Raw genomic sequence first — 24,400 nt, forward strand, 5'->3', positions numbered from 1 at the left:
CTTTTAGAGCAATTAAAATATCAGTTGCTTCTACGGTAAAGGAAAACGTCGTAATAAAATCTGCATAACTGAGAGTTCTCAAAGGCTCGTGTAGTCCATCGCACTGGGCCAGCGTGGTGAACTAAAAAAAAGGCGTAAACCCTTCTCATCGTGGAACACGAAGTGGGCCGGTAATGGAACGATATGATGAATCGATGAGCTAATAGTTTTTAATCCATTCAGTTGACGATAATTTTATAAAGCCGTGAAATAGGAACTATGATGTTAATCCGTCCTAGTGTGTTCTAAGCACTCTTATATTAATCTCCAAACGAAGGAACGATATATTTCCTGAATACTTCAATGAAACAAGAGCGAAATTCTACTCCTGAAACTTGTTCTACAGCAACAGTGATTTTTATACACACAATATTCTTTTAAACTATCACAACTGAGTCATATCTCGAAGTGAATTTAAAATACACCACTGATGGGAAAATGCATCAGTGAAGCTTTTGATCGCACAACAAAAGATGAACTCTACCAGTAGGGTACACTGACCACAGAACCAAACAATAATGAAAGCAGGAATAACAATAGTATCAAGTCTCTTACTGTGTATTGTACTCAGCTTAATCGTAAGTTTTGATTGAGATTTCTCATTACCAAAGCTCTAGTACGAGTGTGAACAGCTCATCGTTTTCGCGAGCACAGACATTATAACCTCAAAATTAAATAGACCTGAAGAAGTAGTACATTAAGTATCCCATATACGATCAGCATAATAGTTATGGCGCTTGATATCTTTGCCTCGTCTTTCATAGCTGGCTGCGGTATTGCTAAGCTACTATAAATGTACGACAAAGACGTACCGCTCAGCGATTTAGTGTTCCGATGCGATATCGCCTAGAAACCGATTAGGGACTACCATATTGCCTAACAGGATAGCTCGCTACTATCTTAGACTGCATTATCACTTACCACCAGATAAGATGGCAGTCTAGGACTAACTTTTAGTGGAATAAAAAAAAGTTTAGCTTGGCAGGATGCGATTACTTGTAATTTTTATTTATAAAGTAGTTAGTTGTTTTACATGTACGGTCAAATATTAATTCATGCAATTATTTACATTCAAAACATATCTCAATCATATATAAAACAAAAAATATCTCTCTTTCGGAAGCAAGCTTTTCCAGAGGTTCTAAATATTGGCTAACTTTTATCATTCTTAAGTGAGTATTTAACCTCAGTATTCTAAAATAAACAAACTTCTTTCAAGCGACTCTTAAATCAATATAAGAAGCAAAAACCGCATAATATTATACATACTTAACGTGTGCATAATTACTAAAATCTACATTAAAGATAGATTATACAACTATGCGAAAAAACAAATCAGCAAAACAAAAAAAAACATAATTGTCTCAAATCCATTACAGAGTAATAACGTCATCAGAAGAGGTCATAGATCTGTGTTCTTGAAAGACAATCGATGCGAAGCCACAGGCATCGTCGAACCAAGTGTACCTACTAAAACTAAAATTAATTCTGAAAAACTGCACATTTCTTTTGCTTTTGTATTTAAAGATCTATTCTAGAGAGGACAATTTCTATGAGGATGACATTATGCCAATGCCAGTAATCTATATGCTTATATCAATAGGCTCTACGATCAACCTTGTATAGAAAATACATCAGACTTCGGCAAATAAGCGACATGGCAATATAAATTCGTGCCTATGTTTTATTAATGAACTTACAATACGCAATGAAAACAAAACTCAAAAGTAAACTAAAATTGGTAGCAAAACTACACTAACTTTAGTCCGATCAATTAAGTTTAGGTAAGGTTGCACGAATTAGCACCATTATCAGCGATTCGGATCGGGATCCGGAGCGAGCGATCTGTGAAACTGGAAAGGTGCGTTGGCACCTGCATCCCACGCGCACTGTGAGGTCGTGAGGCTCGCGCCCACGTTGCACCGCCTTCGGACACATCTCGGCACAAATAAATTGCGGAGGTACCAGCAACTCCGAGGCGGGTTGCTTTTACTTCCTGGATTAAAGCACGATTTTACATTTTGCGCACATTAATTGCTTTTCTATTCATATCGTTACAAAACTGTGATTGTGTCTGTAAACTGGGAATGGAAAATAATAAAGCCTAGAAACCTATAAAAAAAGAAAAAGAGAGATATAAGATAAAAATTATAACTAAAAGAATCATCAATAAGAATTTGAAATTATAGTCTAACATCCCGATATAAAACGACCTCCACTGAGATGTATATTCAATGAAACATATTTTATATTTAATTGTCAGTAATATATTGCATATGGGTTGTCTAACAAATTTCAGTCCAGGATTTAATTAATTAGGAATTAAATATGTTTTTTTAAACATTTCACGGTTTGATTATTAGACGAATTCTTATACCAATCGAAAGTATGAAGCTCATGAAATATGCAAACGTTAGGATGCCTACTCTTTTCCGGTCACAACTCTCGGGTAGCCCGGTATAAACAGGTAAATCGATACTACCATTTTGCACCGGACTAATTATTTAATTAAAATGAAAATATAGATTATTTCATTATGAACACGGTGTCAGTGGCCGTCAGTCAAGGCTACGTTCTACAGCATACCATTGATAATATAGCTGAACTTTTATTTTTAAATTGTACTAATAATTTTTCAGTATTTTAATGTTACATCGATTCCAGATTAAATAATATAAGAACGTACTACATAAAATTTTAGCTTAACTGTTTTTATTATCAAATGCCTTTCAAGAATTATAGAACGAGGAATCGAATCGCTCAAGTAGGGTTACGCAATTTTTAGGAATTCGAGCAGTTATAGTGAAAGTAATATCCGCCGACAAATGGTTGGAAAAAATTAAAATTTAACCAGCACCTTAAAATCTGTCAGTACTATTATTTATTGCTATTCATAAGGAAATGAGAGTTGAAGAGTGTTACGCAATCCATCATAAAAATACTTAAGGCAATAAATAATGAGATCTTATCGAACTTATAAAGGTTGTGTAAGCTTTCAAATAATAAAAAAAAATTTAATACAGTAAACAGTTAGCCAAGTCGAAAATCAAAAATTGGACTCGTTCTTGAACGTGTCTTAACTATTAACACAAACAAGGTCTTAAAGCAAAAAGTTTCTAACAAATTAATAAAAGGATTCCAAACGACTGACGAAAACGGTACAAGAACTGATTTACGTTTCGTCCCAAACATGGCGGACGAGACAGACCGCAAAAAGAAAAGATCTCTTGGCATCAGCATTAATATTTAATTCCATTATTCATCAGTCGCGCTTATTTGGTCATACAAAGTATTGCACAGCCAAAGCATGTCGTTAGGATTTTTTTTTAAGCAGTACTACTATTATATACCGATTTAGATTTTACTTCCATAATTAGTAAGTAGGAACGGCGTCAAGTGTCACTGCCGCATTATCACAATCATTTGTGGAAGTAGTAAAAAGGAAATAATGACACAAATACGACAAAAAATAGAACCACTTCGAAAGATGTTGAAAAAAGAGCATGTGATTTGCTCTTTTTTGCTCGGAGGTCAAAGCCAACCACTAACTTTCAGCTGGTTGAACTAATGACAGCACGATTAACGTTACAATACAGGAAGCGAGTCGTGGGGCGAGAGATGATTAACTTCTGACCTGAGTCATTCGATTCGATTTCGTTCAGTAATTGAACGATTCATATATTTTTTTATAATTTCAATAAATCGATTTGTATGTCTTTCTTCCAAAGAAAATAATCGCTTTAAAATAATCATATATAAGCATCTCATATACCTGAATCTTACCCTAAATTGTGACGATTAACGTAACGTTTATGACTTCAGAATGAACATCGTATGTACCTAATAATTAAATTTAATGAATTGAAATAACACATACGATTAAGTAGATAAACGAGTTTGAAAAACGTCAACATAAGTGAACCGGTGAAGTCATAACAGACGACTACTATAAATATAAAACCCACGCAACCTCGAATAAAGATTAACTTTACGGTACAGTAAATCTATAGCGAGAGACAAACAATACTGGAAACAAAATAAAAGTCTAGAAATTTCGACACTTACTTTTTGATTATTATATAATTTAATTGTAATAAGATTAATTAACTCGAAATGATATAATAAACAAAACTGTTGAAGATATTTTTTGAGCCAAGGCATTTTCAAAAAAGGAATACTTAACTTTACTTGCAATGCTGGATCTCAGGTCAATAGTTTCAAATGGGTTCTCTCTGCCTCCAGTCATCTCTGTTGTGTAAGCGTGGAAAATCTCATCACATCACACTATCAAAATCAATTTTCCTTAATATTCCTTAAGAAAATTCCTTAATATTATTAGTCGTTGTAAGTAAAGTTGCCGAAGTGTTTTAATATGTAGTGATGTTTATCACTGAATCATGATTAAACTTCTGAACAGATAAAACCAAAGGCACACAGATATACCTCAGCGATCAACCATATCCTTAGTCAACTCATTCTAGTGGAATGTTGTTTAGGTTTCACTGGTACACTGAAAATGCATTTATTAAAATATTTACTACGTTCAAGGACCAACCTTTGTAAGGTTAATAAAACTGAAGTTTCATTATAAAGCAAATAATATAATCTGATATCAAAGATGCAGGTTAAGAATGATATCACTTTTGCAAAAACAACTAATAATAATATATTTAAGAAACGCTCGCGATAACTTATCGAGTTATCAGCAATGTCGGTTTCTAGCATTTTCTCCTCTTGTTATTTATTCGTAATCATGCGATTTATTGGATAAAGCGTCTGTGCTCAGCGATATATACGTATGATTAACAGTCATTCATTTTCTTCGTTTCAGGTATCTACAATCTACCGTGCGACCCAGTTGGAGGCTGCAGACACGATGTTGGTGAAAGTGAGAGATGTTTCTCACAGTGCGAGCGTAAGGCCGGATAGCGTCCAATGTAAATATTTCGTAATCGCTATTATTGGTATCAATGTATAGGCGATCGATACGGTGGGCGACACCCATACTTTTCTTACCGACAGACGGTTACATCATAGCTAATGCGATATTGTTTATAGCTAGTATAGTTATTGAAGTTAGTTTTAAAGTTCGAGCCGTATGCGAGGAATTTGATAATGTCTCAACTTATAATATGAGTACGAGGATCTAAGTACTCTTACATCCCAGATACTGAAGGTTAAAAGGAAAAAAAGATAGTCAATGTCACAGATTGCCTGAATAAATTTATTTCATTATCTTGCTAGCAAGGCTGTGCCTGTATAATCTACCACTAGCTGACCCGTGCAACATCGTCTGCACCAAATCGGTTATTACCGGAATACACAAATAAAATGACATTTTCTAAAAATTAATCCTAGCTAGATCGATTTATCGCCCCCGAAACCCCCTGTATACTAAATTTCATGAAAATCGATGAAGCCGATTCAGAGATTCCAATTATATATATACAAGAATTGCTCGTTTAAAGATATAAGATAAAGCTACTTCAAAATCCCAACAACAGTGACATAAGAGTGACTTTACGTGAAAATCTATTGAAAAGTTACATAAATAAACTGGTTAATGAGGAACCCAATACGATTTTTGCGAAACCAATATAGTAAATGAAGACGATTAAAACAGGTTTGGTAAAAGAAACCATTTATTGTTAAGTCAACGCACGAACCTTGATGATCAATATTTATACATAAAATATGTTGGGTCTTTCGGTTATTGATACGGGTATGCTGGTCTTTAATCAATAAAATGCGTATTGATCTAACTTATTTCCACATCGCCTTTAAACAACCTTTCTATAGTCGAATATATATTTGTTGATCCAATATGATAAAGCCAATAGCTCGACCGTGTTATGCCTACAGTAAAAAAAAGCATTTTAAAACTTGGCGATAGTATTTTTTTATTCTATTTTTGTTTTCCAACTATTTTGTAATTATTTAATTTTTTAAGCATGCTGAGGTAACCTACAAGTGGTTAAACATTATAACATATTTGATTATTGTTTAGATTGTATGTAATAGTTTTGATTTTTTTTTTTGTGCTCTTAAAACATATGTATTATACTTGATTCAAACGAGTTAAACTGACAAAAAACAACCTAAAGTTGGTTTTCCCTTAGCAACTTTGCCCAGTAATCGTAACATTATATAAACACAAACTGTGGAATAGCATCGTTGTTCGATCTATTATTTATGTATGCGCTTCGTTTTCAATTTTTCCCACCGAGGTTGCGTCGCAGCGGCTCGGCATGCATTTGAACGGAGGAGGCTGAAACGAGAAAGTTGCACGGAAAACTTCCGTTCATGTTAGCTGACCTATAAATGAATCTATTATTCAATACAAACCTGACTATTTTTGGATTTGTTCTTACAGTTACTAAAGAAAAAAGCTATTTACAAAGAGCGTGCAGCTACCGAGTTGGCGGCTTATCTCGATGAGATCATAATTGCCAACCGATGGAAGATAACCGAATGTGCTTTGTTAACTCAATAGAGCGTAAAAAGTCTTCGACCTGAAGATCGAGCTAAATTAGCCAATGTGCCTTCTACAATTATGGTGAATGGAGAATAAACAAACGAAAAGTTGAGGATATAATGTAAACATAAATAATCATTATCATTATCACCCATTTCCGACCCACTACAGGGCACAGGTCTTAGAATGTGAAGGGCCTTAGTCAAACACGGTCAATTGCCGTTTGGTAGGGTTCACACGCTTTCGAGAACATTATGGAGAGCTCACAGGCATTCCGGGAGCACGTCCTGCAACATGCCGCCCTGAGTCCGTCAATTTGAGGCGTAGGTTTTAAGCCTCATGTTACGGTATGAATGGCGTGGTTGCCAGTGTTATCACAGGGATAACACTGGCAACCACGCCATTCAGCGGCAGAAATAAGCATGGCGATAGTATTACCCCGGACTAACTCAGTCACAAAAAAATCTACTACTAACTGTCTAATACTTTATTGCTTTAAGTGACTAATGGACGAGACTAAATGGGAAGTAAATAGACGAGAATTGTGTGCAGCCAAATATTTCACTACCGAGACAGTAAACACGCAACAAGAATTATTATTATCTACCGACAAAAAAAAGGACAGCGTGCATTGTTGAAATGATAAGAAGAGAAAAAGTAAATTTATCGGAACTGAGCGAACAATAGCATCACATTCTTAGCCACTTGCTTTTCTTATTTTTTTTTTTTTATGATCACATATTAACCCATCAATATTTTGGCTCATTACATTTTGTATCTAAACGTTGAATACTATTTAGTTTAGTTTTCACATAAACAACACTACAGACTTCTCTCTAATCTATGAAATTATATCGTTTATTTTATCTACTAAACTATTGATCAAATTACAATATCAAGCTATATTCTTCATATTATCTTTAACTTATAAAAAAAAAACATATTTTTGAAATTTTCTATGGTCTTTCGTTCTATATGCTTAGTTATTTATGCATACTGCTCGTTTTCAAGAGTTCCCACGGACGTTGCGTGGCACAATTGCTTTGCTTGCAGCTCAAACATTCAATTTAGTACGGAATCTGGGCTTGTCGAGACTGGTGCGTTGCGCAAGAATTTTTCGCTAACTATAGTATACTCGCCTGTTAGTTATTAATTTGTACTCTACGCTTTGTGAAATAATATAGCACAAAGGCAAAACTTATGATAGGAATGGGGTTTGGTGGAATAACTCCACTAATTTACCTATTATAAGAACCCATCAAAAATATAATATAAGTGTGACTTGTTGGGACTTTTCTCTCCCCAACGAATCATCTGTTACTTGTTGCAGCTATTATTTTTATTACGGTTTCCAACGAGACACCAAAGGGGCAGTGTGTTTCGATGGAAAAAAAATTGCCAACGAGTCACGATTGAGAACTCATCGTTCTTACCACTAGGCTATCACCACTAATGAATATTTGATTGTAATGTCTTCCAGCTCACCATTGTTACCTATTAGTGGGAGTGAGCTATAATCATACATCAATGTTATTTCACAGGTAAGTGTAATAATACTAGTTGAAAGTTGGATTGGAGATGCTGTAACAGATAATATTCCGTTACTTCAAAATAAGTATGAAAGAGAAAGTATCTATTAGATTTTCGTTTGTACTTTTTATAAGAGAGCTAATGCTAAATGGATAAAAATCTTTGACAATGGTTAACTAACTACTTAACTATTCTAAACATAATTTCCTGTATTATCAAAGTTTGATATTCTGGATTTTGGACTCACGTCACGGGCCGTGCACTTCATGCATGTACAAAAGCACTGCCTACCCTAAAATTTTAATACAACTCGTATAAGAGGAGGATTTTTGCCGTTTTATGCTTTTTGACGGCCGAGTGGCGCAGTAGGCAGCGACCCTGCTTTCTGAGTCCAAGGTCGTGGGTTCGATTCCCACAACTGGAAAATGTTTGTGTGATGAACATGAATGTTTTTCAGTGTCTGGGTGTTAATCTGTATATTATAAGTATTTATGTGTATTATATTCATAAAAAAATATTCACAAGCTACGCTTACTTTGGGGCTAGGTGGCGATGTGTGTATTGTCGTAGTATATTTATTTCTTTTTATTTATTTTATTTTCCCGCTGTAAGCATATCCTGGTAAGAAACCCAGTGCAAATCATTGGTCACGGGATAATATTCTATTGGGATAACTTTTATGGTTATTGGTTATTGGTTCTATTCTAATCTTCCTATTTCGAAAGTATCAAAACTAAGAAAAAAAATATAACTTCGATTTAATTATGTTTTACCGGAGTTCTGGAATCCAAAACTTGAATGATCTATTAAAACCTGAGTAATTTACATAGTGTTGAATTATTATTTTTCTCGTATTTCACTGAAAATGTCAAAAAGGCTTCGAAAGATTGTGATGAATTGTTTAGAAAAAGAGCCAGTATTTTTCTGGGTCAATGCTAAGAAGGGGGAAAAGTCGCCCCCTTTATCGAACTCCTTCCTCCTTACCAACACAATTCCATCCCACATCTTATGAATCGGGGGAGGTAAAATAAAATTGACATTACGATTGGGAGACATTTAGTTTTTATCGATAATAGCTTGTTAACTGACCCTCGCCTTTTATAGTGGATATGATGTACATATTGTGGATTCTGTTGTAGATAAATAAAAACAATTCATCATGTACTACGACAATAAACACATCGGCGGCTAGTCCCAAAGTAAGCGTAACTTTTGTTATGGGTACTAAGACTAATGAATATTTTTATGAATAACATACATAAATAATTATAATATACAGATAAACACCCAGACACTGAAAAACATTCATGTTCTTCACACAAACATTCTGTAGTTGAACATTGATTCGACTAAAGGAATGTAATGGAGAAAGGCTAGGAGAGTCCTCTGTGCTAGCATCTACCGGGATCACCAACTTGTCGCCCAGCGTGGTGGTTATGGGCACATCATCCCGTTGGGAGAGGCCTTTAGTCCAGCAGTGAACTATTAAAGGCCATTAGTCCAGCAGTGAACTATTAAAGCCATATAGTCTTAAAAATCTATCGATCTAGATAAAACTATAAAAGAACGTTAAATTCCGTTACACAAATCCGCGTTGACAGCTCCAAGCTTTCTTCACTATTTTTACCGGAAGGCCAATAAGATCGCGGTATCAAACATAAACTTTTATCTATGTATCAATAATGCTAGTTCGGTTAAGACACATAATATATAGATGGCAATTAACAATATAGATGTTTTACTACTCTTAAGTTTCTTGAGGCAAGACAACAGTAAGGTTTATGGCTAGCATAGATAATATTATATTTTTTAAATTCCTCTACAAGTTAGCCATTGACCACAATCTCACCTGCTGATTAGTGATGATGAGATGGCAACGGGCCAACCTCTTAGGAGTATGGCAGTTATATTACCCCATGTCCCTAATCCGTTTCTACGCGATATTGTACCGGAAGTCGAAATGCTTATTCACTTAGCGGTACATCTTTGTCGGTAGGGTGGTATTTAACCACGGCAGTAGCCTCCAACGAGACAAATATATCCCTCGATAAGGAATAAAACTACATAAAACTGTCAAAGCACGTCATCACAGAACAGGAGAAGTTTACATTACACAACATCCATTTACTATTACAGTATTATTTGAATATTATTTCCACCTGTACGACAATGCTCGGAGAGTTGATAAAGCTGTGCAAGAAGGTATAATATTGCCCTTCTCCGCGGAGAATTGCCCATTCTAGCCGAGCTGGTAAAGTCTCAGACCTGAAGCTACAGTCAGATGTTACTATTAACATTTATAACTACTATTTAATAATATAAAAATATTTAATAAATAAATTATGTTGTAAATATTTTTCTACAACGGCATTATATATTTAGTCTTTACTCAAACTTTAAGGCGGGTCACAACTTTAAGTCTCGATATAGTTACTTATGATGCGTTCCAGACATACATACAGAGGCATGACGGCAGATTGGAATACCAGTCACCAGTCCTCCGCATCTTCATTTATATGCATGAAGTCAATAGCTGTTATTTTTACAAACATACACTTTTATATATGTATTTGTAATTTGTATGGATATAGTTTATTCGGTCAATCGTTCATTCCACCTAGCCTAGATACGTTAGTGCATTGAGTAAAGGAAACGGTTATATAAAAAGCGTTGCCAATCAGTGATCGTAGATGGTATCGTAAATACCTACTTAGGTGTAATTTATTTCAGTGAGGTGATCGATTTGGTGCAAATGCTACTTTCTATTGTTATGTTATGATAAAATTAATTGTCTAAAATAACACTTATATACTTAACCAGCTGTTTTCTGCGGTGTCTTGTGCGCGATCATAAAGTACCTAATTACATATGTTTAAAGTATGGTTTTACATATAGTGGTGTTTACGCGGATACTAAAGGGCCAGTTTTATTAACATAAGATTATCTTGATAATAAATAGATTTTTTTTTTGGAATCCTACCTCCTACCTATGCACCTAAAAGTGACGCTAGAAAATAACATTTCAATATATTTTTTTTTATTAAATGAAGTTTCTTATACTTCTTAACACGGAAAATAAACTTGTTCATGTTAAGTGTTACAAACAGTACATCTTATCTTCGTATTAATATAGTATCTGAATGTCTGTCTGTAAAACTAGACAAAACGGGTGTACAGATCAACATTTGCCATGCGTTATAGGAACATGCATGACGTTGATGTTTATCAGCTGAGACCCGAGTGACTCTACAGCAAATGAAATAGAAAAATAAAATAAATTATGAAAAATTAAGCTTAATTTGCTATACTCCAAAACCGGAGCATCTTCAGAGACTTTACGATAATTAATTGTTAAGATCTCCTGAGGATGCTCCGGTTTCGAAGCGAAACGTGGGTAGAAGGTACATAGCCGAATATCTGTTTGGTGTGGAGTATAAGGATTGAAGCAATTATAAATTACACCACACAGATTCTCCTGCTTTTCGCGGTGAATAGCAAATATTTGTCATAATATATCATGGATTTCCGCAAAGGAACGCCTGCTTATATCCAATATCTATCCAAAATAAAACAAGGTTATTTCCACAAGACTAGATGGTCTTGAGGAAATAATTTATGAGTTGGACAGGTTGGTCACTAAAACATGGTCCTTTATCAATATTATTTCAATTATGGAGCTGCACTAAAAATAGTCAACGCAGAAACAGACAATATTTATGAGCAATAGCGCAAGTAATTTTAAACAAAACCAAGGCAAGGGCCAATCAAAAGCACATAAAAATAATCATACGTTATCTGTCCGGGAGATGCGGCAAATTTTATATCGAGAATGACCTTCATTCAAGGATAGCAACAAAGAACCGAGGATATTCGGGGTCGGTCTATATAAGGACTCCATACAGCCTATTTAAAGTGGAACCTTTTGTGTGCTTTACCGGGTCTAACTTCCAAGGTGTACCTATTGTATATTTTAATAAAAAGAATTAAAAAAGAGAGCCTTCTTATGAGGGCATAGTCCACCAAAACCACCACGTTTCAGAGCCGTGGTCTTCAGACACTGAGGGATTTTAGACGAAAAGATGTTAAAATATACTTGTACATACTACATACTAAGCTATGTCATTAATTAAATTTACTATGAGTAATTTGTTGACATTGCGCCGTTGACGAGAACTTCATCGCTTATAGCAGTACAACTCTAGTAATTGTTTTTTGTTTTACAAATTATTATTATCCTTATGTTTAGAATGTTAAGGTCTCTCACATAAAATAATATTGATTTAAAAGATCAAAATAAGCCCCTAGAGTTTTAATAACTTGGCTTCAATGCACTGCCTTACTTGAATAACGTTACTTTAGATAATAAAAACAGTTGCTATAATCACAACATGGTCGAGACATTGAATAGGTCCAGTATGGTAAGAGACAGCAACAATGCTTCCTGATTGGTTGATAGATGACAGAGGTTGACACGTGTCGCCTTTCATTGGCTACAATACAATAGTATCGTATAATCAATATTGTATAACAATTTGGTCATCACAAGTTTGACTCTAGGGCTGTATGCGCGAGAGCGTTCGTGTTTAATGCAAACGTATGTCTCGGACTGTGGACTTAATAAGTCCACACCAAGTGGACTCCAAAGGTGGAATACCATCATTCATCTACCATCCATCTATGGAACATCCGACTCCAGTGTTTGATTCGCACGTCTAAAGCGAGACTGGCAACTAAAAGGGTTTTGTTATAACCGTTTTGTTTTTAAACCCTTTTTTAGTTTCACCGGTATGTTTGTATGTGTGTAACAGACTCCTTTGGACTATATTTTGACCCTCTTCAAACGGTCTGATTTCGTTCCAACTTTGTAGATATATAGAGAACATATGCCCATACACTAATTAGATAAGATTATTCTATTTTTCAATTCAGAAAAAAAGCTTTTTGTTATTTTATAAAATTTTCATCTATAGTCGATAAGGAAGGAATCTTGTTAATTTTAATTTCAAACCATTATCTTTAGCCGATTCCTCTAATATTAACAAATTAGATCGTGAAAACCGAATAATTTTGCTCCAATAAAAATAATAGTTTTACTAAACTAAACACGCTTCTATAAGTAAACTAAACTTTTTATACCAAGCCTGGCTTTTACGTATTTTGACCTATTAGTTTATTCTAACTTGAGTCAGTTTTTACTTTTTTTTTATTCCACTACCTGTAAGCCCTTGTCTCCTTTGTTAGTGATGCTGTCTAAGATACAAGCGGGCTAACCTGTATGGCAGTTATATAATCTCTCTTATGGAGGTTCAGGGGCCACTACAGCTCGGGGGCTTGGAGACCGTGCCCCGCCTAATCTTTGGGTAGGGACGCCACTAACTGACCACGTTTCTCAATTTAGAAGTGATTGAGTCACTACACACAGATATACTTCGTAATCAACCCTTCACCAGACATGGGTCGACTATCAGACAGAGAAAGATTGAGGCCGTAGTCCACCACTCTTTCCACTGGCTAAGTTAAAAAGGTATATATCGTATTATTATAGGTGTCTCCATTTAATATTCATGGCCTACTTACTGATGCTGAGGTAAATATATTGAGTTGTTTGGTTAGAATTTATCAAATGTTTGCTTGGAGTATTGCGAAAGATTCAATTAGACATGCCTATATGTAAGCGTAACAAGGTCCACGCCTTATAGGACGACTGTGGGCGGAAGTATGGACGGAACACCGTCTGTCGCAACGCACCGCGCGCCCGGCCGCCCCCGAAACCGTCATGCCATACTTATTTATAGATAACTATGGTCCCATCCACATGTCCCTACAATGGTAAAATAATATGCATACTTTTGATGCGAGCAACGACTTTGCATTCTTATAAACGTAGAATGTGGATGAAAACCGTTTATTGTTCACGCCTTTTAAGGCTATTGCATATAAATACCTATAAGACATGTTTAGTTATAGGAGTTACGACGAATGATATAAGGGTCGTTTGATGGTGTTGTTGCTACTTGCTGCAGTCAATTCTAATATTAATATTAATACTAATACTAATATTATTATATATTTTATTTCTTTATTAACATTATTAATTATATTGCTGGTTCTTTTATCTAACGAAATCTTTGTAATAAAGCACAGAAGCACAGCTATAAGATGGTGTTCTGTCGGCACAAACTTGAGCAAAAGCCAAGGTAAAAAAAGGGTAAATGAAATAAAATAATTAACTATTTATTTATTATTTACCGACTCTATGATACGTGCAGAGTTTTAAATACCGGAACTAATTTCCCGGTAATTAACTGCAGCAGTTAAATAATGCGTGAATTACGAATAAAGCCATAAAGAAGTACAGTAAGGTCTTCGCACGTGGATATCAATAACTTCCTACGGATATCTATGTTTGTTGAAGTGTACAAAAGGGCGAACAAGGAAACTCCAAGTACAGTAAATCAACATAGTTACCCTGTACAAGGTTAACTAATGCGCGACAATCATTCTAATGAGGCAAAGGTGCATGCCATTGGTTTAATCGACTGTATTAAATCTTAATGACTCTCGTGACAAACAAATACCGATACGTTAAGCACTTAATTGGAATGCAAGCTACTGGTCACTTTGCATCTTTGAATGTAACTGAGAACCTCGAACAACAAGTGTTGGAGATGTCTTAAGAGTTCTCGTGTGATAAAATAAAAAAATTCAAATTCAAAATTTCTTTATTCATAAAGGCCTATCGCATGCACTTATGAAGCGTTCATATATATATATTATGTTAACATAATTGTAAGGGGACGGTGATAACTTCGTTCGCCAACTTAAACCTAAAGCTACGAGGGTTCTAAACTATTGTTCCATCATATTGTTGGGTTAGTATGATTTTTTCTTAATTCTTCGCTATGTACGCCGCTGGCTTAATAGTGTTGGGAACCCCTGATCTAGACATAATATAACCTCTCTCGAAACTGGTCTAACAAATGCAAGAAGATTTTTTTAATTCGATTGACAATTTCAAAGATCTGCGCGGTAATTATAAGTATATAGATATGGGTAGAGAAAATCGTAATATTTATTAGACTAATGAAGATGAAGTTAATTTACACAAGATAATTAAAAACATAACGATTCATTACGTAAGCACAAATTAAACGATCAAGCTGATAGAATCTGTTATATTAAGTTGCAGTATCACGATTTAAAAAAAAAACTTTCACTGAACTTGAAAGAATTATCTTTTTACTTTACACCGTCCTCGCCTTCTTTGTACTGTTAGACCCTGTGGTCCAGTAGTTTGGTGGAACGGATTGACCGATTTGTCCGTATAAAACTTCTACCCAAGAATAAAGTCAAGGTTGCTTTATGTCTGAGACTATTCACGACTCAAGACAAAATAGTGCTTTATAAGATAACTAGCTGTTGCCCGCGACTTCGTCTGCGTTTGATTTTGTTTTTGTATGTGGCATTAAATTTAGTTTTAGATCTAAAAAAAATAAAAAGTATGTAGTATCGCTAAGCCTTAAATGAGGGGTTTGCTGTTGTACACTGAGGAGTACAAAAATAATTATTTAAATCGGTTATAATTTGTCGGAATTATGATGTAAAACCGTCAAACACTCATCCCCTCTCCCAAAGGAACCGAGTTAATTTCGGGATAAAAAGTATTCTATATTACTTCTAACACTTCCAAAAATATGTGTACAAAGTTTCATGAGGATCGGTTAAGTAGTTTTTGCGTGAAAGCGTAACAAACTAACTTACATTGCCATTTATAATATTAGTAGGGAAGTATTGATATCATAAACCTGCATTGATTGAATGCATTAAATATTGTTCAGATTAACGAAATCTTTCACCAGCCATTCCAATGAGTCAGCCAGAGTATCGAAAATGATTCCGATACTGAGAAAATACTATCTACCTCGTCGCAAAATCTAATGACTGTTGCACGAACTCAGAGTTCCCCTTACTGATAACAGTTACAGGTACCTGGTTGTCATATTACTTCTTATCATCTTAACTAAGTTGGTAGCGTTTCACACACTAATACAAACAATTCGAACGCTTTTTAAACAAACTGGTATTTTGTTCGCTTTTAACTATTGCACACATTTTATAGATAATTTAGTACGTAGTAATTTCACAAAAATCCTGTTATCATCTTTATCAACCTATTACCGGCCCACTACAGGGCACGGGTCTTCTGTGAGAATGAGAAGGTCAGTCCAAAAATTTGCACTGGACCAGCGTAATGGACTACGGCCTAAACCCGTCTCTCTTAATACTTATTTACACTTCAGAAACATAATTGAATCTTGTAGGTTAGTCAAAATGTCATGCACAGCCTATATATAGCCTGGCCACTTAAGTTAAACTTTGTTGTTACACCAGAACAGGCATTAATCAGGGGCTAAATTGTCTACTGCAATTGTGTCTCCATCATTCAAATGTTTGACAAATACTAGTAAAAATAAGAAAATTAAGAACACCTTAAGAAGCCTATAATTATAAATTATTTACAACCAATAAAAATTTCGTTTGTTAGTATTGTAATAGCAGAATTGGATAGAAAACTACATTATTAGTGAGTATCGAACGGCCCAATGTCTCAAGACAGATTGCCGAGTTACAGCAACAAAAGAAATGAGAAAAAAAAAACTTAGTGAGTATCATGGCTAGAGGCGTATTAAACCGGAAAAGGCTAAACTAAGTCGAAAAAAACGACTGAACGACAACTTTTCTGATGAACGCTTTTTTAACGATGTGACATTATATTATATGATTAAGATGTAGAGATAGTACTTACAACAAGCCAGCGAAAAAGCACATGTCTTACTTTTATATTTAACTTACAAAAATTAGTTTTTTATATTTAAAAAATATTTTCAATTTTATATCTACCCGTGCGAAACCGGAGCGGTTACCAATCTTACTTTGTTTCGCGTACCTTATAAAGAAAAATCGATTGAAAAAGTCAATCGATTTTTCTTTATAATCCCTACTAATCCCTACTAATATTATAAATGTCAATGTAAGTTTGTTTGTTACGCTTTCAAGCAAAAACTACTTAACCGATCCTCATGAAAATTTGTACACATATTCTTGGAAGTGTTAGAAGTAATATAGAATACTTTTTATCTCGACATTAAGCTCGGTTCCTTTGGGAGAGGGAGGTGAAAGTGTTTGACGGTTTTACATCATAACTCTGACAAATTATAACCGATTTAAATAATTATTTTTGTACTTTAGAGGTTATAATATGTGTTTAATTTTGCCCAAACTTTGTGTAGATCTAAATGTGGTTGGAGATTGAGGAAAGAACTCCTCAGCGGACAGCAGCAAACCCTCATTTAAGGCTTAGCGATACTGAATATGTACTTTAATTTTTTTTAGAACTATAACTAAGTTGAATGCTACAACAAAAAACCAAAATCAAACGCAGACGAAGTCGTTGGCTCCAGCTAGTTCTCTATAATATTAAGTCATAAGTGACGTATTCAAACGCTTCTTAAAAGCATTTGAAAATCAAACGATGGGAAAGGAAACTGTGAACAAAGGCTCCACTCTCTTCACTTATTATCACTTGAATCGTGTCCGGCGAGCGACATTTTCTCTGTGTATTGAATTATACTCGTAGCTACTCTCTTAACAATGTTTTTGCCGGCAAAAGTTTACTAAGTTTATCTACTTGCTTTAGCTACGTTTCGAATATATATATATATATATATATGTAATAACTTCTATTTCAATTAGTTATTTAACGCTGTTTCCGTTGAAATTTAAAAGGCGTAAGGCGTAGCTGTTAAAATATGGAATTCACAAACTTGCACCGAGAAAAGCAATACTCGCAAATTTGTATTCAAGGTATCATATTATGTCAGAAACATTACAAAAAAAAAAAAATAGCTAAATCTCTCGTCTCTTAATACCTAAATGTTTTTTAAGTGCAAACTTCTTTGAGCTCATTAAGCAACTTTTTGTGTGAACAAAAATCATGGAACTCACGTCACCAAACTTTTTGAAAATCATGGAACTCGCTTCATCGTCATCGAACGAATCCCATGAGCTATATGTACACTGTGTATAAGAACATAGATTCAATTTCACTTCTATCGGCAGTCCGCAAGAATCACGAGAGATATGTTTTTTTTTATAATTTTCGCCAATTTTATATTTTAATATTAATAGATTGAAAATCATAATTCCTTATTGATCCTTAAATCATTCCGCTATCCTCCAGCAGGCAAAAAGGAGACAAAAGCACGGATCGTACGATCAAAAGTGGCATGAACTTGGCTCTGCGATACGCGTACGAACAATCTACAAAGTCACCATTGATTTTCTAAAAACTATTTTTGCATAGCTTTCACGACTCTCTTTTATACGGCCACCATAAATCGCACACACTTGCAACTTGTCAAAAGGAATTGAATCGGCTCAGTTTTAAATGAGAAAACAGTCTTGTTGTCAGTTTGAGACTGAAATACGAAAAGTCGATGTCGCCGAATTTTTATAGGTAAAATCGGTCATGAGGAGTTCATCAAAGTTGTCGCAGCTGTACCAATGATTAAAAAGTTTGGTATCCCTCTGCAAACGTGCCCATCATAAATGATAATTAATACATTTCAATTGAATTAACGTCTCGAATATGACTTAAAAGATAAGTGAGTAAGTAAGCCGCATTGTGATCTGGGTCTGTTATCACGCTTCGAAGCCAGTGAGGCACTTTGAGACGATCTCCTTTCGCGGGCGACCAGCGAGACGTCGAGAATCGAGATGCGACACGGTCTGATGGCCTGACCTTGGCCGTGCCATCCTGTATGATCCCATATGAAGATGACATCATGAACAAAAATTATTATAATAGCTTACATGTTTTATACCAGGCGAGGCCAAGGACGGAACTCCAATCGATGGCGATCGTTGGTAGACCCATGTGGTAGAATATTAAAAAGGAAAGTCGGGTTAACGACCTCAGAATGGACGGCCACAGACTGATGGCGGTTCCGATTCTTTTTTTAACTACCAAAAAGCTCCGAAACGGTCACGACAATTTCTGACGGCGGCATGGAACTGACGTTAAAAATAAAATAGTTATAGCTTTAAGCTATATAGGTGGTCACATATATTAAGGAATTATAAGGCACTCAGTCGCACGCATAGTTCGTTCTAAGGTGCCAATGCAATTTTAACGGCCATTGTAATAACTGCTAGACACATTATATTTACTTTCTAAGATTTTATGTCGCAAACATTGGGTTTCGCAATGCGATTTCTTTGGCCTCCGTTTCGACTTAATTATTTATGAATGGATAGTTAGGACGTGAATTTTTCATACTGTCACATAATGGGATCTTTTCTAGGGACTTTACCCTCGCCTGTGGGAAACCATCCAGTCGGGAGTTTATGGTTCCTCGCAGCAGGGCTCAATTCCCTTCCACCCTTCAATGAGACAGTGTGCCAGGTTAGAGATTTTGTATTCCATGAGCGTACCGCTCGTCACAGTACTTAAATCGCTAGGAATACACCTAACGGTCACCTAGTGTTTATGCTCATCTCACCATCTTTAGTGAGTACACGGATCCCCTCCCACAATGAGAAAAGTTTAGGCCATAGTTCACCACACTGGCTCAGTGCGTATTGGTGGGCTTAAAACGCCTTTGAGAACATTATGGTAAACTGTCAGATATACCTACAGGTTTCAACAGGTTTTAAAATATCGTGATATTTTTCTTGAACGTTCAAGCGAATGATATTCTAATTGTGTAAAACGCACATTACTTAGAAAAGATAGATATTAGAGATGCGTGTTGAGATTCAAACTCGGTCCTCCCAGAGTGCCAACTCTAGAAACTAGACTATCAACTCTAAAAGTAAATGCTCGTAATATGTTAAAGTCTCGCCCTGTGGGCTTGCCATATTTACTTCTAGCTTATTAGAGTCGGCATAGGGGTATCCAAGCATGTTTGACATATCCAATGTAGTTTTGTCACATTGAAAAAATGCAATGCAATAACATTCCATTCCAGTTGACCGCACCTCTATTTATCGCGGAACTTATAGAATGCAAATAACAAATATGGCGAAACATCGATAAGTAGCCTCAGTCTTGTCCTTTCGGCACCTGCGCGGATATAATGGGCAGGAGACATTATTCTCCACGGGAAAGGGATAAAATTTTTATCTTCCAAAGTTTTATCCACTCTCCAACCATAGGCACATAGGTGGAAATAATATATGTGTAATACTAAACCGGGGTGAACTCCTTTTTTTGCTTTTTGCCTTGTTTTGGCAGGTGAACATGTAAATATCCCTTGTCGGTGTATTTCATCGGGGTATAACTTTTGTCCTACCTGTGTTAACCGTATCGGATGGATTAATGTCACGATAAATAATACCTTGCGCAAACGCTCTGCATTATACTTGTAACTGTTCTTAAATCATAGACCTGGCAGTCACAATGTATTCAAATCCAACATTTCGATTTGCCATTGTTTAAAGTGTATTTACCTATTTCTAGCATAACATTTGAAACGGAGATAGCCCAGTTGGCAGGTGGTCGACTACACTTTCGGGGGGCAGAGTTCGAATCCCGGCACGCTCCACTAACTTTCCCAAGTTATGTGCGTATTTTAAGTAATTAAAATATCACTTAAATCAACGGTGAAGGAAAACATCTCATCTTAAGAGTTCTCGATTATATTCTCAAAGATGTGTGGAGTCCACCATTCCGCACTGGGCTAGCGTGGTGGACTACGCCCTTAACCTCTTCTCATTGTGGGAGGAGACCCGTGCCCTGTAGAGGGCCGGTAATGGGTTGATATGATGACGATGATGATCTACATTAATTCAGAACGAAAAATCGAAACTATCATGTTTAACATGCCTGATAGTCAAATACAATATCCAAAAGCATTCCGATCCACCTGTATTTATCGCATTCGCGGAACTTATCGGACGCAAATAATAAACACAGTGAAACATCGATTAGTTAGTAGCCTTACGGTTTGTCCTTTCGTCACCTGGGTGGATCTAGGTCATTTATAAAGCATTCCGTACGCATAGCATACTGCTCAACATACAACCATAGTGCATAAATAAGAGGCCTCAATGGTTAAAGGGTGGAATACAAAAGTTGGTTTAAATCCCATCGATAACTACCGACGGACGTACCGCACCGTCTACCGAGTCCTATTTCAAGATTTTCTTTGCATTCACCATTCGCTGCTTCAAAGGTCTTTTAAAATTTACTCAGTGGGTACCAGTTATTTGCTCGTAACATATAATAATAGAATACAATAAAAGCAATAAATTGCATTGTATGCAAGGACTTTGTTACTTATAACATCTAAACGGGATCTTATTTGGTAAATGTAAATAAGTTCTAAACAAAATAATATTACATAGTGCATGAATATGTCTTGTTATTGCTGCGTACCTCTATAAGAGAGAAACGCTACCCATGTACCTGCATTAGCGAGAAACTCGGGTTAGTGAGAAACCTCTATAAGCGAGAATGAGATTGTGCTCCCTTGAACTCTCGCTTACCCAGGTTTGACTGTAATCGTTCAAATGGAGTAACACTTCAAAATAGCAAGTTCAAAGAATTTCAGTACAGCTATCAAATATGATACAATATTTGGACTAGGTATCAGTTATATATCGCATCTGCTTAAGTAATCCTCTCTGTGTTTCGAAAAAAACATTCAGTCACCGCGCCTCATTTACACCTAATAAAAATATTTACGTAAGTGAAAAGAGTTTGGAATTTTATTTAATTAATAAATAAATAGATTTTTTAGTAACGTTATTATTAGTTCCGTTAACTAGGCCCGCCAACCTGTTTCGGAGCAACGTCTTTGGTCGAAACAGTAAACTCTCTATCCGTCTCTCCTATGAGAACAAATTGCTAAAACAAAGCAGTAGAACGTTAATTTTAGTGTTCATGTAAAATAACTTCATCCTCGTTTGGGTATTTATCTGTTCTTTCGCTGTGACTAGTTACACCCTACCGATAAAGTCGTGCCGCCAAGCTATTTAGCTTTCTTGTACGATATCACGTTGAAACCAATGGGTTAATATTAACTGCCATACCACAAACAGGTTAACCCGAAACCATCTTAGATTGCATCATCATTTACCAACAGGTGAGCTTGCAGTCAAGGGCTTGTAAAGTGAAGTAGAAAAATTTGGGTAGATCAGTTATTTTAAATGAAGAACCAAAGTTTAACATCTGACAGCTCAATAAAATTTGCCTAGAGTAAAATGTAAACTTAAATTTAGGAGTAGACTCCTAAAGTTAAGTTTTTCCATTTCTAAGAAAAGACAAAGAAGAAAGTTAAGTTTTTTTGCACTTGTTTCGTTAAACTGTAAGTGGCTTACCGAGACCGCGACTGAGGCGCTCGGAACAGCACCGGTGCTCTCTATATCCTGGCCATCAGGGGCGCTTAGAAATCGACGCAAAGTGCCGTATCCAGACGCTGAGGCCACCATCGCTACCATTATCGCCACACACTGCACAGACCACTGGAAACGCAACTAGATCCAACTAACTGACATCACTTGGTCGCAAACGATGCGCGCGCGGCGTACTGCCCGCCCGTCGCGTATCAACTGCCTCCGACCGCCGTTACGACCGTTTTGCGCCCCCCTACCACACGATCGGCATAGAGCAGTGTTCGATTCCACGAGATAAGTATGTTAGCTTTGGATATCGGAGCAGCGATTGTGATTAATGCTATTTTATGTTGTATTTTATAAACCTTAAGCTACTTTTTCACCAGAGATTTGCTAGGCAGTACAGGGCAGTTAGTGAGGTCAAGACTAGGCTACGAAACTATGTGACCGCTTCCACTAATGCTCATTGGTGGAGAAGGTAAGATGAAGATGCGCTTTTGCTTTTGTTATGACCGTTACCCGCGCACACGATTGGCATAGAGTAGTGTTCGATTCGATAAGATATGAATTTTAGCTTTGGATATCCTAGCGATTACGCAGCGATGATGATTAATGCTATTTTAAGTTGGATTTAATACTTTTCCATCAGAGATGTACAAGACAGATAAAAAGTAAGCGAGGTTTAAGCTAGGCTTCGAATCTATGTGACCGCTTCCACTAATGATCAGCAGTGGCGTGCATAGATGGTACGCACAAGGTATGCAGACGATATAAAATGATGAAAATCTCCAGTGTGAGTTATAGAAAACTTAAGGATAGGCATTGTAAGAGTTATAAATAGCCTACCCTCTAGTATTTATAACTCATACTGGAGATTTTCATCATTTTATATCATCTTTACATACCCTCTATGGACGCCACTGATGATCAGTGGTGGAGATGTTAAGATGGGCCATGAAGATACGTTTTTCACTTCCAAGATGGCATGCCCGATGTCTACACTCGGTGCGAAACCCGTGCTAACAAGGTAGTAGTTTACTCCACTTCTTCACATAGCTACACAACTTACGCATCCCTAGCTCGCATACGTAGCTCCATCCTAAGCACGCGAATCTCTAAGCAAAAAATACAGCTTCGTTGTATGCTTAGCCAAGCCCGGCTAAGCTAAGCGCTGAAGAATAAGCCACGAATCCATATTGGTAGCTGTTGTATAACATAGCACACATGACAAATAAAGCCTTAAATAAACATGCTATGATGAAAACCTACATCTTGTGTTAGGCATGTTATTTTATATACTGTCATCATCCGCAGCCTTTTGATAGGAGAGAGGGATCTTGAGATTATTGAACATAAATATCCTAGAGTAAGTTTTGAAGTTAACAAGTATAACATCTTGCAACTCTGGTTAAATACGTCCCTTTGTACAGACCACTAAAAAATTGATAACTCTCCAGGGCACAGAGTACAATAATAACACAGTAACAGAGCAGAACCAACATAGCACTGATATCAGTAATAGCGCAAGGCCCACATTTATATGAGCTACCTTGTGAAGCATAAACTGATGTTCAAGCTTTGATCCCCGATAGGAGCAATTTATGATTTATGAATTTTCTGGTATCTGCAGTGTAAGTCCAACGTAATGCACATCAAATTGTCTAAAACAAAGTTCTAAGGACAATCAAAGGGAGCAACCCTGTTTAAAAATTCTTCACTATCTTAAACTGTCAACAGTAACTATTTTTAAACTCATGAATTAGTTAGCTTAGAAATTTGAGTTCAACAGAATTGGTGCACTACACTAACACTGGTGCTAAGTACACTGGTAATTTTTCTAAAAGTCCCAGTTTAAAAAAAATAGTATTATAACAATAAATAAATACCTGCCAATCAAGTTTAGTTAAGACATTTGCGTAAAACAGAAGTGGCTACATAATCTGTTTACTTGGATGTTGT

The 24,400-nt window shown here is 36.0% G+C and overlaps 1 protein-coding gene across 14 annotated transcripts in view; it reads right to left on the reverse strand.

Annotated features, from left to right (window-relative positions):
- LOC120637207 (patronin) overlaps window positions 1–24,400 on the reverse strand; it is a 92,338-nt gene that overhangs the window by 65,555 nt on the left and 2,383 nt on the right. For 13 of the 14 annotated variants that reach the window (XM_039908920.1, XM_039908918.1, XM_039908915.1 and 10 more), the window contains exon 1: window positions 22,427–22,640. The exons of the other annotated variant lie outside the window; for it this stretch is intronic. In XM_039908920.1, coding sequence (XP_039764854.1) covers window positions 22,427–22,546 — 120 coding nt within the window. In that variant the 5' untranslated portion in view covers window positions 22,547–22,640. Of the gene's footprint in view, window positions 1–22,426; window positions 22,641–24,400 lie in introns of those variants that run through there. 14 annotated transcript variants of the gene reach the window in all.

This window comes from Pararge aegeria, chromosome 3, assembly GCF_905163445.1.
Source record: "Pararge aegeria chromosome 3, ilParAegt1.1, whole genome shotgun sequence".
In the NCBI taxonomy this organism is placed as follows: Eukaryota; Metazoa; Arthropoda; class Insecta; order Lepidoptera; family Nymphalidae; genus Pararge; species Pararge aegeria.